This window comes from Ixodes scapularis, unplaced genomic scaffold (assembly GCF_016920785.2).
Source record: "Ixodes scapularis isolate PalLabHiFi unplaced genomic scaffold, ASM1692078v2 PGA_scaffold7__128_contigs__length_106722199, whole genome shotgun sequence".
NCBI classification, from domain to species: Eukaryota; Metazoa; Arthropoda; class Arachnida; order Ixodida; family Ixodidae; genus Ixodes; species Ixodes scapularis.
The window spans coordinates 24,266,070-24,280,575 of record NW_024609882.1 but is presented as its reverse complement, the minus strand read 5'-3'; the positions used below and the strand labels follow the sequence as shown (position 1 = coordinate 24,280,575).

General features: G+C 48.1%; 1 protein-coding gene across 1 annotated transcript in view; it reads left to right on the top strand.

Annotated features, from left to right (window-relative positions):
* The window catches only part of LOC8031834 (protein lap4), a 105,858-nt gene that overhangs the window by 49,165 nt on the left and 42,187 nt on the right, over positions 1 to 14,506 (top strand). The window contains exons 15-23 of the mRNA XM_029969528.4: positions 144 to 287; positions 2,286 to 2,427; positions 3,214 to 3,335; positions 3,609 to 3,686; positions 4,673 to 4,795; positions 6,765 to 7,019; positions 8,957 to 9,049; positions 11,900 to 12,316; positions 13,448 to 13,720. Of these exons, the coding sequence (XP_029825388.2) occupies positions 144 to 287; positions 2,286 to 2,427; positions 3,214 to 3,335; positions 3,609 to 3,686; positions 4,673 to 4,795; positions 6,765 to 7,019; positions 8,957 to 9,049; positions 11,900 to 12,316; positions 13,448 to 13,720 (1,647 nt within the window). The remainder of the gene's footprint in view (positions 1 to 143; positions 288 to 2,285; positions 2,428 to 3,213; positions 3,336 to 3,608; positions 3,687 to 4,672; positions 4,796 to 6,764; positions 7,020 to 8,956; positions 9,050 to 11,899; positions 12,317 to 13,447; positions 13,721 to 14,506) is intronic.

Genomic DNA, 14,506 nt, shown 5'->3' with positions numbered 1-14,506 from the left:
AAATTAAAGTAATTTACGGTATATGACTTCGACCTGTGTGTTGGTCGAGCCAATGCTAGAGTGTAGAGTGTCGCATTTCTCATGAGACTCGCTTTTACGCCACTTTTGGGGCTACAAACCCGGGTGTGTTGGTGTTGCCGCAGGGGGACGACAAGCACGTAGGTTTCACTCACGACGGCAGCGAGGACTCGGCAGACCGCCACAACCGCCTGCATCGGCGCGACACCCCGCATCACCTCAAGAACAAGCGGGTCCATGTGACGAGCTGTCGGGAGGACCAGGAGAAGGTGCGTTTTGTCCGTGTTCTGTTTTTTTGCGGCTCCTCGTCTCTTGAACAGCTCCCAAATTCCAAATTCTGTTGGGTTGCTTCATGCTTCCTCACAGAATCGGGGCTGTTTGTCGTGTTTCGTGTTTCTCGAGAGTTCCAGGCAGCTTTATGAAGCTCTCTGATCGATTCTTATCCTTCAGGCTGACTCAGATTTCGTGAAGAACCGTGCTCCCTAGTCGACATGGAAGTTTTGTTGTCTCGGGAATTAAAAGATTTTCCCTAAAATTTTCTAGTACCTTTTCTTTTTTTTTTTCTTTTCTTTTACAGTGATAATTGTTATGGGCTTTTCCCACCTCTGGAAATGACATCCGTTGTTGATGTTGTCGTTGTTGTAGTTGGCATAGTAGGGTGTAGGGTGTCCGTTGTTGATGTTGCCAAATCCTCGAAAAAGATTGCCTGCCACGTGCGGGAATCGAACCTGGGCCCGCTGCGTGTGAAGCGGAGGCGTTACCACAAAACTATGTTAGAGCGTTAACAACTTGCTTTATACTTGGGGTTTGCGTAGTACCCAATGCCCACTGCATGCGTTCTGGAAAAAGAAAAAAAAGCCTCTAACAAAGTGCCATTTGTAGCACTGTCAGGGCCAAGAGCTCATGCCTTCGCTTTCACGCACTCCGTAATGAAAAGGAACTAAACCGTTTGTAGTATAATGGTCTGATGTCTATTTTGTTTTGATTGCTTTTGTTCACGCACCTCACGGTGTGCAATTGCGACGCAGATTCCCAGCGTCTTCGCTGTGATGTGTTGCTACTATCGCTGCGACTGTACTGCAGTGGCTTCTGGCTTCTGTACTGCAGGCTTCTGGCACCCGGGGCTCTTTGGTCTTTCGCAGTACTCCTCTCCCCCATTCACTTCTTGAGACCGCAACCACTAAAGCGGAGGGGGGGGGGTGCAGGGTGCCAGGTGCGGGGTGCTGCCAGACGTGGCATCCTTACGTGACTGGGACGCCCAGTACCCAGGGCCCCCCGGCCTCCCCCCTATTGCTACGCCACTGCTGTACTGTGGCTTAACACGGGACTGCTCAGTTTTAGAGCGCAGCTCTTAGGCGCCCGTTTCCGGCTTGAGCGGCGTCGCCGTCGGCGTAACCAAGGTCACGAACCCCCTGAGGTCACGTGACTCCTCCCAAGGTCACCTCAAGGTCATGTGACCCCTCAAGGTGACCCCCACATGACCCCCAATGTCACGTGACCCCTCCCAAGGTCACGTGACCCTCCAGGTCATGTGACACCCAAGGTCACGTGACCCTCCAGGTCATGTGACACCCAAGGTCACGTGACCCCTCCCAAGTTCATCCCAAGGTCACGTGACCCCCGAGGTGATGAGACCCCCACGTTCACCCAAGGTCACGTGACCCCCCCCCCCCAAGGTCATGTGGCCCCCTCCCCGAGGTCACGTGACCCCCTCCCCAAATCACGTGACCCCCCTCTCCCCGAGGTCAGGTGACCCCCCGAGGTCACATGACCCCCTCCCCCCGAGGTCAGGTGACCCCCCGGAGCATATTAAAGAATGAGGGGAGGAGGAGGAGGAGGAGGGGTTTACCCTCCCCTCAGTACCCTTCCCTCCTCCTCCTCAAGAGCTGCGCTCCAATTCGGCGTTACAGGGAGTTGTAAACGGCTTTCACTTTTTAATTTAAAGCTCATTGTTTAACTTACAATCTGAGAGCCTGCAAATATTGCCTGCAACACATTTGAACCATAGAATTTGGGTACTATATTCAATCATCAATCACTGAAAGGTTCACCCCTTTGGCGTTCCCCCATTACAATTAAACTTCACCACCCCATCCAGCAACAGTGTTTAAGGAAAGCAAAATTGCTCGCAACCTTACACAATTACACAAGACCACGGCGAATGCAAGAGTAGTTGCTAGGAACTTGGTGGTAGACACGTTATTTGCATTGAAAGCCCACATGACCTAAGTGACAAGAGCAATCTGGTTCCATGGCCAAATGTCCAGGTGGCCTCAATTCTGATGCAAGCAATGCGTCAACCTGAGGATGAGGAGCCCCTGCCCCCTCCACCCCCCTCCCCCCCTCGGGACCGGCTGGGGCATAGCGCAGAATACGAGCTGGACGGTGCCGGCGCTTCCTCTGCGGACGGTGAGTGACGTGGTCTGGAGTGCGCCCTCTGGCGTGGGCGTCCACAAACTCCCTCTCTCCTGCCTGGAGAAATTCCTAGCCACCTTTGAAGAAAACAGAAGACTCGAGATTCTCGTGAAAATACGACTTGGAGGCTTACGACTTGGGCGAACAAGAATAGTCTATATTGATTAATTGGTTCAACTTATCTACCATAACCCAGTCAGGTCATCAGTCACAAAGTTGATGAATCTATTTAATCTGTTCGATTCAATTAATTGGTCTACGTCAGTCCATGGGAGGCTTACTAACTTGGGGAACAAGAATGGTCAATTTCAATCAATTAAGCCAGGGAACCCCAGCCAATCGTTTGTTGATAAGTCAAATGACCAACTCAACTGATTGATCATACATCAGTTTATTGAAGACTTCCAGCCTTGGTAAGCAAGAAGAGTCAACATCAGTCAATTAAGCCAGTCAACCATAAGCCAATCTGTCCTTCATTCACAAAGTTAATAAATCAAATTAACCAATTCAGCGAGCTAGTCGTACACTAGTTCAATAAAGCAGCTTAACCAATTGACGATAAGTGAGTAAAACTGGTGATACAATATGTCAGTAAATCAACCTAGTGGACCTCAAGTCAACCAATCCAGCAGTCGAGAACTTGACAATCGGATACTCAATAAAGCTGTTTTGAAGGAGCAACTAGAATGCGGTACTTAGAAGAAACTGCATCTCAAAATCATTTTCCCATCCATCCGGCCCAGCCCATCCGCCTGATCGATTCCAACGTCTTGTGTGCAGGATCGGCGTCTGCGGAAATGGTGGAGGAGCGGATCAAGATAGTCGTGGAACGGAACTCCATGGGGCTCGGGCTGAGCGTGGCGGGCGGAAAGAACTCGACTCCTTTCAAAGGGGACGACGAGGTGAGGAGCGCCGGGGTCGTCGACTTCTCGCCGCCCCGGTACGGTGCGCGAAGACGCCCGGAGCGCGTCTTCGACCGGAGGGCGTCCCGTTTTGCCCGTACGTCGAAGGGGGTCCCGAAGTGGCAACAATTTACGTCGCACGTTAGGTGGAAATTGGGGGACCACTTTTTGGGACGCGGCAAACATATCGGTCGAGAAAGCGTTCTGGACACGGCACCGCCGGACCGTTTGCGGAACGTGCCGTGACTCCCAAAACCGTTCCACTCCCTTCAGGGCATCTTCATCTCGAAAGTGACGGAAGGAGGACCCGCGGAGCGGTCGGGACTAAGGGTCGGCGACAAGATTCTCTCGGTGAGTTGCGAACGCCGAGTCGCGGGGGGCTGCGTTCATCGTGGGAGATGTTTGTGCGAAGTGTTGCTCCCCGTGCGGAGTGCAAGTTCGTCCGCTTCTTTCGCAGGGGTTGTGGTGAAGTGAAAACGCCGCCGAGTTGCGATTGGCTGTGATTAAAAGGATAGTAGGTAGACCTCGATGCAACCTGGCTCAAGGTCTACCCACTATCCTTCAATCGGACCCAATCGGAGTTCGTCGTTGTGACGTCACCATAACCCCTGCAAAAGAAGCAGACGAACTTGTGCTCCGGACAGTCACTAACAACGGGAAACTAACAGGGCACGTCTTTTTGGAAGCCTGGCCCCCACTACGTGCCTGTTGACTTTCACCGTACTCTAGCCGCTCGTGCTTGTTCGAGGTTCTCGAGGGGCCAAAGTGGTGGCGGAGGTAGGACGCTGGCGGTGGCGGCGGGACGACTCGAGCTCCTCCCTGTCGTGCGCGTCCTGTCGGTGGCCATAGAACCCACGAAACCGAAACGTAATTCTTTGCTTTCGTTTGGACGTCGAAAAGATTGCTGCCTTGATGCGCGAGCGGAATCATCATTGCAGGAATTTCCTCAATTGCAAACGGTACGAGGGGAATGTGTGTCTTTTTGTGTGCTGCCAGGTTACCCGAGACGTTCATAAAAGTTAGCTTGAACGGCTGCATCGGGTGGTGCGTCGATTGTGGATTAGGTGGCACGGTGCTTCGGCCTTCCTTTCAACTTTTCTGCGCCACACCACGCAAAACTTTCTCGTCGCAAGCGCTGTCGTGCGCCGTCGGTGCCAGCTTCCTAATTCTCCCGTCGCTTCTGGCTCCTTTCGCACCGTGTTTCGAAGCACCTTTCCTAAGCACCCTCTCTCCGAAAGTTGTTGACTGCGCAGAACGACGGCGCAGCGGGGTCGAAATTCAGTGTTGAAGTTGATCCGAGCACGTCGGAAACAGGAGGCCTTTCTTTTTTTCTGCAGGTGAACAGCTTGTCGGTGATTGACATCGATCATTACGAAGCTGTGAATGCACTGAAGGCGGCTGGAAACCGGCTAACCATGGTGATTGCACGGGAGACGCAGAGGCCTCCCTCCTCCCTGGCGGTAATTTTTCTCCCTTTGACGTTGCGTGGTATTAGAGGCGGGGTACGGCTCAATTTAGAAACGCTCTAATGGCGTTTAGTCAAAATGTCTGTTTCCAGATACTATATTTATTTAGAAATAGGTTGACCACTTTGTGGACAGTGCCTGTGCGTGTATTTCTCTGCAATGCTCAAGGACAGCCAATCATTGCGATTTGCGGAAGAGGCCCAGCGAATGACGAGGCCCCAATGATGTCAGAATGCGGGAAGGAGTTCTGTGTGGATTGCATGTATTTTATTCCAAACTTTACCTCTGCTTTGCTTTTCATTCGCTCCTTTCGTAAGTCTTGATGATCAGTCTTTGTGGGCTCTGCGGGAAAGCTGACACGGGTTTATTCATAAGAAGGTCGACATATTCTCGAATAAATGCGGTAGTACCAAGTTGGCAGGTTCAAAGCCCCATAAGGGTGCCTGCAGTTGGTAGGAAGCAACTTTGGCGATGGTGCTATGTAACTTTGTATACTAAAGATACACTACTCTAACATTCAAACTCTAGGAAGCCACAAATTTGGTTTGAATTATCAGAAATTCGTCTAAATATGATGCAAGATTAAATTATGATTTTCCATATGAATGGCTGCACATACAAAGCAGATATCTGATGATTTCTTCTACATAGGCCTACTGATCATAAGCAGGTATGCTACAGATGAAACATTTGTGAAATGTATGGCATAAGTTGTTCAAAAATGTTGTTTATCGTGAACTCTTTAGACAGTACATGACAACTCAAAACAAAATTAAGTTTGTTCATCTGGCCAAGAAGTTGTCTAATGTGGACTATCGTATTATACAGGGGACACAGGAGCGATGAAAGCGGGCGGTGTGGTGCAGTTTTCATAGCAACTTGCGCGGACGCCCTGACAAGGACCTATGCCATGTCGCCACGTCACAGCGTCCGTACGAGTTGCTATTAAAATTTTTGCGTGATGCCCGTTTTCATAGCTTATGTGAGCCCCATTGAGTGCGCTTCTCACCAAGCACCGGTGCAGTGCAGAGAAGCAACACCTGCGGAAGCAAGCTCCGTCGGTGTTGCCTCTGCAGTGCACCTGTGCTCGTAAAGAAGTGCACTCAACTGTGTCGCAAGAACAAAAAGTATGAATTACACGAAAATGCCGTTTGAATTAAGCGGCTTATGAATACTTCAAAGGCATATAGCGGGACAAGAAAAATTTTGAAATTCATTTGAATTAATCAGAAGTATGAGGTATCTGAGTTTAAAACATAGCAAGCCTACTATAATCGAATGGTGTCAATTAATTCTCAGCCCTTTGCTGGGATGACCCAGATGCTCTTTGTTTGTTTATAATGCATCTTTCTGCCTAAGTTATAGATTCAGGTTTGGTCTTGAAAAAACAGGCTGAGTTTGTCTTCCTGTTCAAGGGGAATATAACATCCAGTAATATTACAAAAAAACATGTAGGCAAAGCCTTTTGCGTGCTGTGTAAGGCAATAAAGTGGGGATAACCATTGATGTTATCTACTTGATACTCACTGATTAACCCATGTACAGTAGTGAACAGTATGAGCAACAATACTCTATCTGCCCTTTTGCCATGACTGCGGTCTCCACAATCCTCTTAATCGCTCGATTTGTCAGAAAGTTCAGAGAAATTTGAGTTCCAGTCCTATATTAAACCGGAACATCCTTAATAACTGGCAGGTGCTTCATACAAGCACAACGGGCTGTTCCTTCTCATACATCTTACGACTGTGCCACGGCCAATCCCATCTTTAGCAAAGCAGACGACATCGTTATGCATGTTACTTTTTTTTACATTGTGGAACTTGCCGTGAGAATTATGCATGCATTTTTGTCACGGCAGGGTTGCCAGGGTTGCCAGGGTGAACTTGAACTGTTTGTGTGTTTTGAGCCGAGAAGAAAAAAAGCAAAGACATGTCTCGCGCGTGGGGTGCCTGATTTTTTACAGAACCAGGTTCCCCCGGTCAAGTCCCCGCTGCAGCAGGCGCTCTCGGAGCCCTTGGGGGCGGCTGCCGCTCCGGGTCCGAGGGGGGACGGCAGGGACGCCCCCGCCAGGCAGGGGGGTCCCAAGCACAGGCCCCCTCCCGTGGGGGGACCCCAGGGACTCTGCGTGCCCCCGCTCCCGTCGGAGGGGGATCAGCGTTCGCTGCCAGCCACTCCCGAACCCCGAACCCCCGAGCCTGACTTCGAGACCAAGCGAGACGTGAGTGGTGTCTTCGAACTGTCGTTGAGCCAACAAATGATTGGCTCGGGTGTGGTCGGCCGTTGTTGCAAGTCGGCGGTGACTGTCTTCGAGCCAGCAATGGTTGGCTTGGTCGCAGTCGGTTAGAGTTGCACGGTGGCACTAATACCCCTGTCAGACGGTCAACTCAATTCAAGGTCTTCAAGATTCCCAAGGGTCATTCAAACTTTCAAGTGTCAGACGTGTCGGAGAACATCATAAATGCCATTTAGGAGATGTCTATTGCAACTGTATTTTTTGATTTGTTGGAGACAACGGTCACTCATTTAGCAAAATAAATGACTCGATAAAACAAAAATTCCTAATGTATTGCCATTTATTTTTGTAAACAATATTATGGGTTGTGGTTAATATAGATTTTTGTAACGATTGCATGTTGTTTTTGCTAGCGAAGCAACTTTGCTTGGTATGGGCTGGTACGAGCCGACGGCATCCCTATGTGTGATGCAAAAAAGCTGCTTGCCAGGTAAAGAACGGGGAGCAGACGACAATGCAGAGGCTGCCGGCGGCGGCTTTTGCAGGACGTTTGCAGCCTGTTCTGGGTGACTGCTCGGCCGCAGCAGCAAAGTGGGGTGGTTTGCGACTTGATAAACTTTTCTAATTTGATTATTTTTAAAAATTATCACAAAGGCTCCCTTGCCATATCCGCGGGAGCCGCTCAATTTCTTTTGCTAAAAACAAACATACATTGAAAAGGTGCAAATGGGAATGGAAATTGTGATCTCTTCACTATAGGCGCTATTTCATTATAACCGACTTAGTTACAAATAGGTGCGACTTACTACCGGTCTTGCTTCCTATCGTGTAGAGCAGGGATAGGCAGTATTTCAAATACAAGTATTTGAAATATGTATTTCAAATGCTTTGTGTATTTTGCATTTGTATTTAATTACGAATTGGGTAATGTATTTGACGTGTGTATTTAAATACTAAAATGTGGGTATTTTATATACAATTGTAATTAAATACAATTTGGTGGACGAAAATACATCCCTCAAATTTATTGTCACTGTCCAGAGCAGTAAGAAAGCTACGCTCTGCACCGAATGCAGTGTCTCTCAATCAAGCACAAGCGTTTAGTGACTTTGTGATTACGGTGCTAGTCCAGGGCAAGAATAGTGACGAAATCAACGTTCACAGACAGACTGGGGAAATAAGTGCCTGTGACAACTTTTGATGCTTTCCAGCCTGATTTCCATCCATATTTTTGTCTGGAACATTCTAAATATGCGGGTCGTCCAGATTTTCGAAACTGATGTGAGCTGCAACAATAAAAAATTATCTAGCTAGTTCTGCGCGTCTTGGTCGTCTCGGTTATTTGTTGGTCTATACCAAAATGTAATCGACAAAACAAGCTGCTTGAAGCTCTTTACTTCTTTCACCTATTACGTCCAAGCTGATTACATTTTTTTGTGATTGTATTTTTATTACGTTACTAGAGCCTCGCACTCTTATTCCCGAGCGTGCGATGCAAAAATTAAAATGAGACATCCAGAAACCCGTTGCAGGTGCCCTGAAGTCGCTGACGCAAATTTTGAGGAATGTATTTGAAGAGTATTTGGAGTAGACCAAATACATTTGGTTGTATTTGTATCTTGTATTTAAATGCTTTTTCTGAAATGTAATTAGATTTGTAATTAAATATGTTTTTCACGAAGTATTTTGTATTTGTATTTCGATACATATTTGCATGTATTTTGCCCATACCTGGTGTAGAGCATTTCAATACTTCTGTGTTCATTCATCTCAACTCAAGGATACTAAACACAGACAGGAATGGCACTACGCTATAAGGCTTTGTGATTTTGGGATGGTCTCGCTGTGGTGCATCCACATCGCCGATTCAGCCTTATTGGTTTGTCACATGTGTGATGCCCCTCTACCGTCCTTTCGTGCAGATCATCTATACAACTCTGATTCGGGACCACAACGGGCTTGGGTTCAGCATCGCGGGCGGCAAGGGAGGAACACCTTACAAGGATGGCAGTCAGGTGGGTCAGTCGGTCGACCAATCAGGCTTTTATTCAATCTGTAAATCATAAAAGAATGCCGCATAATACCGTATTTACTCGCATATAGAATGTTATGCGGGGTAAAATTTTTGCATTTCCACACTTCGTGCAAATGTCATATTAGGTGCCATTATGACACAGCAAGGTACTATGGCACGTCTCCACTGATCGAGGTGCACCCACGGCTGGTCGGGGGCGCGCCACGGTAGCCATGCTTTATAAATTACAAACCTTTTTAGGGCGCTTTCGGCGTGCCTTTCGCGGAAGGAAAAGCGCCCTTTAAAGCTCATTTAGCATGGAAAGCAACGCGACAACACAACCATTTTTAGGTTATGTATTAGGGGTGTGCGAATAGTGGTTTGAATCGAATAGCGCAGCGTCATCCCTAGCTTCTGCACTGTTGAAAGAACCGGTCAGCTTGGTTTTTCCTTACACTGTCAAGGCTATCAATGACGCAGCACTATTCGATTCAAACCACTATTCGCACAACCCTATTATATATATATATATTGCTAGTATCTGGCGGCCGTACAAAGTCCATCCGCCAACCTCCGGGGCCCGCTCCCACGGATCAAGTTCTGTTCACGGAGGCAGCTGTTACCAGACACTCTCAACCTACGACGTAGCGTGCACCTCGCTGTGCCAGATTAAATAAATGCATTTACCCATTTGCCCGGAGTATCTGAAATTAGGCCTAACCATTTTCACGATTTCTTTGTCCAAAAGCGGACCATAGACATTGGCGTGTTTGTTGACATCAATGCATCCGATAGGCGAAGAATGTCCAAGGCTGGGCAATTCCTCGACCCAAGCTTCATCAAGTGTGTGCGCCGCTCGGTTTCACGGTTGATCACTTCCGCAACTACTGCAACTGCGCACGTGCGGCCATTACAAGAGCAGCTTGGCTTGGCTTAGCCTGACCGCTTGGGGGCAAAAAAAATTTGGATTGGTGGCTAGCTAAATTGGATGCAATTTGAGACTTGCGGAGCCGAAAATTGAAAATGCGTTGATTACGCGAGGGGAAAAAAAAAAAATTCAGATATTGGTACACGTTTGGGGGGGGGGAGTGCGGGTGCGTTCATTATGCGAGTATATACGGTACGCCTGGACTTGCAGCCTTGTTGTCTCTTCGGTGATAGTCTATGAAGTTCAGAAAAGGGAAAATTAAAAACTGATGCCTCGAATAGAAGTGGTGTCTGTTCTAGTACCTTATCATTTCGGAGCGTTGCATATGTGACTTCTCCTTGGTCACCAACAACACTTTTGGGCAGTGTGACACTTTTGTCAATCAGCTGCTCGGAGGCATCCCATTAGAAAAAGAACCAAAATCTACTTTTGACTTTTTGTTATTGAGAAAGGCAAGACTTTTTGTTATTGAGAAAGGCAAAAAATTAGTAGTTCTTACTTCGACTATTCTTAATCATAAGAAATTGGCCGTGTGTGTTGTTAATGGACGGCTGCTCATGTGCTAGGTTATAGTTACTGCATGTTCAATGCCGTGGCAATGAATTAAAGTGTCCATGGTTGTGTGCTTGGTGTGGCCGGCGTAGCCAAAAGGTCTTTTGTGGTTCCAGAGTTTTCAGACTTCCGGGTGCATAAAAAAAAACACTTGAATTTTAACGGGTTCCGGAGATTAGCGTTCAGATTACCATGTAGGTTTTCATCCATAGCTTTGTGCAATTTACGGGGTCACAGCAGTACTCTGAACCAAACAAAAATTTAAGTCAATTTCGAATTACCGAGCCTTTGCTGTATTTTCGAAATGAGCAAAAGCTGGCTACAAATAGTCTATTCATAAAACTGAAAGCACCGATTACCATTTTACAGTTTAAATGGGTGGATAGCGACAACTTTTGGCTCATCCTTAAACAATGTGTCTATCTGGGCATAGCCTTCTGTTCAGTAACTAAGCCTGCGGAGTCTGCACCAGAACAATAGACCGCCTGGCAGCCATAAGAAAGGGAGGAGATGAAGCCTTGCGGCAGTGCAGCCGTAGGTTGAAAGGAGATTTTCGCTCAAAAGACAAAGGGTTTCGAAGGATGCCAGCTATGCGTTTTTCTAGCTCTGTTTACCTGCCTTGCGCTATCTCTCTCTCCCAAGTTTTGCAACTGACTCTGGCAATGCACTCGCAGGCTTAGTCAGTACACATGAGACTATCATCTGGGACATCATCGTAGTTCCTCTTTGTGTGTCTTCCAACCAACTGATATTTCAGGGGACAGCTGGCCCCAACGGGTCCCTTTTCCCCCTACCCCAGTGGTTTTTAACCACTGATATTCTGGGGATTGCTTTTAGGTTTGGTCTATTTAGCTTTGTAAGATGGCCATCATTAACAAAAAAAGAAAAAACCACGAAGACACTTAAAACTGCTAACGTGTATGAATGCGGAATCAGTCATATACGTAACATATTCCTATGGCCAGTTCTGTGGATGCTGTCCGGGCGGGCTCTGCGGCCGGCCGCTCTGCAGAGTTCAACCACCCTCTCCCTCTTGCCGGCAGCTGGGCCGCTGTGCCATGGCAGTGGGGTGGCGTTTCTTGTAACTATGCCGCGCTCCAGCCAATGGGAGTCTATCCATCAATTCGCTGCTACAGACTACAGGCTTCGCTCTACCGGACAGGGAAATTTAGGTGCCGTTTGATGCAGCTTCAATAGCTGATAACGTCGGTTCGCTCCGTAAGACAGTTAATGCTTTTGCATAAAAATATAGGATTTATTGCTTGGGTTGTTGAATGGTCTAGGGCTTTGCGGCCCCTAAAAAAAAGCCTCGGGGGGCCTTAAAGGGTTCGGGGACACCGATTTGAGAACCCATGCCCTACCCGCTTGCAGGGTATTTACATCTCACGGGTGGCAGAAGGCGGGGCAGCGGCACGCGACGGCAAGCTCCGCGTGGGCGACCGGGTCCTCTCCATCAACGGCATCGACATGGACGGTGTGCGCCACGACCAGGCGGTGGCCATGCTCACGGGGCTGGAGCGCTTTGTGCGGCTCGTCGTGCAGCGCGAAGAAGTGGTGCTTCGGGACCCCTCGGCGGCAACCGCCGGGAGGACCAGCGCATCTTCCCCGCCGGGCACGGCAGCGCCGGCGACCTCGCGCCCCCTCGGCGGGAGCCTCTATTCGTCGTCTTCGTACATGGCCAACCGGCCGTCCTACCTGGGAGGGTACCGGCGTCCTGGCGTCAGCCCCAGCGCTGCATCCACAGGCGCGGAGGAGGCTACAGCGGACAGGCGTTCTGCTGGGGCTACGGTGAGCTAGCAATCGGTTGATCAGTCAGCTGGTTCATCATTCAGATGAGCGATCACTCAGTTAGTCAGTCAATCAACTGGTGAATTCATCGACTTATGAAACTAACGTTCAATCACTCGGCCAATCATTTAATCAATCAATCGAGATATTTTGCTGGGGTTACAGTGAGCTAGTTGTTGCTTTGTGCAATTGGTCGATCAATAGGTCGGTTTATCATTCATATGAGCAATCACTCAGTTAGTCAGTCAGTCATTTGGTGAATTTCACGACCTATGAAATTAACATTCAATCTTTCAGAAAATCGTTTAATTGACCAATTGAGACATTCTGCTGGGGCAACGGTGAACTAGTTGTTGCTTTGTGCAATCGGTCGATTAATAGGTCGGCCCACCATTCAAACAAACTGTCAGCCAAATATTCAATTGATGAATCAATTGGTGAATTAATAGACCAATGAAAGCAATGGGAAATCACTCAGTAAATCGCTTAATTGACAAATCGAGACATTCTGCTGGGACTACATAGAGCTAGTTGTTGGTTTATGCAACCAGTCAATAAATCAATTCAATGTTCAAACAACCTATAAATCAGTAAGAAAATCAATGAATAAATAAACCAATCAGCCTATCAGACAAACTGTCAATTGGTCAGTAAGTAATTAATCAAACTGCCAATCAGTTAATAAAGTTAGTAAATAAATTAGTCAAGTATTCAAACTGTCAATCAGTCTGTAAGTTAAGATCAGTCACTAAAACAAGGTCTATCAATCAGTCAATTAAGGTCAATCACTCAAATTAACTGTTAATCAGTCAATTAATTGACCGATCAATCTCCTTGTCGCTGCGCCTTGACCCAGGTTTGTTTTCCGTAGGACTAAATTTTTTAAGGCACCTCTAACACTGCAAATACTTGCCTTCCGAGAAACATTTGGTTAGACGAGAAAAAGACGAACGCAACTAAAGGGAATGGACTTTGCCTCAAGCTCTACTTTTGCCCGATACTTTATTTCAATCTCTCTCTCCCATTTTATTTCACTATCCAGTCTTTAATGAACTTTCAGTCGCGGTGGCCTCGCTGAAGCTCGCTCCCATTACCTTACGCCCGACCTTCGTCGATCGCGTCCCATTTCAGCCGACGTACTCCATCTACACGAAGCTGCCAGGCCTGCGCAACGACACGACGACAGTGGGCTCGGCGCAGCAGACATCGGCCCACCCGGGCCTCCCGCACCAGCCCTACTCGTTCCCCAGCGCCCGCAGGGACCCCCCTCTGCCCAACGTGGCCACGAGCGACCTCCCCACAGAGCCCATCTACGCCAACAGCGGCGACCACGTGAACGCGGCCTCCAACGTGGGCACCTTCTCTTCCTTCCGTCCGGCACGCACCATGCCTCCCGGCGTGCACGTAAGTCCCCGTCGTCGTATTTCGAGTCGCTTCGCCATGGCGGCAGCTTTGGTAGTCGGACGTGTCGGTACACGTTACAAGAAAACTTAAACTACGGTACTCCCGGCTGTTGAAGCTTCTGCGAATCGTCGAGCTAGGAGGCGACCCGCAGCAAAACGGGCATCTACCACACTCACATCCGCCGCTGTGTCACCGTCAGAATAGGCCACTTGCCAAATCCCCAAGTGCCCCGGCCCGCACTTGACAAATCATGGGAACGGTGTTCCTTCAGTTCCCTAGTGACCAGTAATTTTGACCAATTCTGTGCTTACACGCATTTGAGTGTAATCTGGAGTCGTCCTGAATGAACATCATATAGAGTCCAAAGATCTGTCATATCACTTTTAAAATTTCTCGTCAGTATCAGCATTTTTGATACTGTGCACGCCATCAACGCCTTTAACTGGGCTGAGGTGCAGAAATCTCTTACAATATTACCATTCTCGTACAGCTTCAAAGATGCTCTTATTAGCTTAGAAACGCTGAAATACGTGTGAATGGCCACGCTGACTCTGAGCTAAGTCTTGGTTTTGCTTTATACGAATTCTCGGCTTTTTAAGCGATTCCTGCTAAAACAGGAACCACGAAAATGATAATATTGTAAGAGATCTCTGCAGCTCGGCCAGGTTGAAGGGGGAATTGCATGCACGGTATCAAAAATGCCAACATTGATGAGAAATTTTAAGTGATGTGACAAGTCCTTGGACTCTACATGACACTTGTTCAGGGTGACTCTGGATTACACTC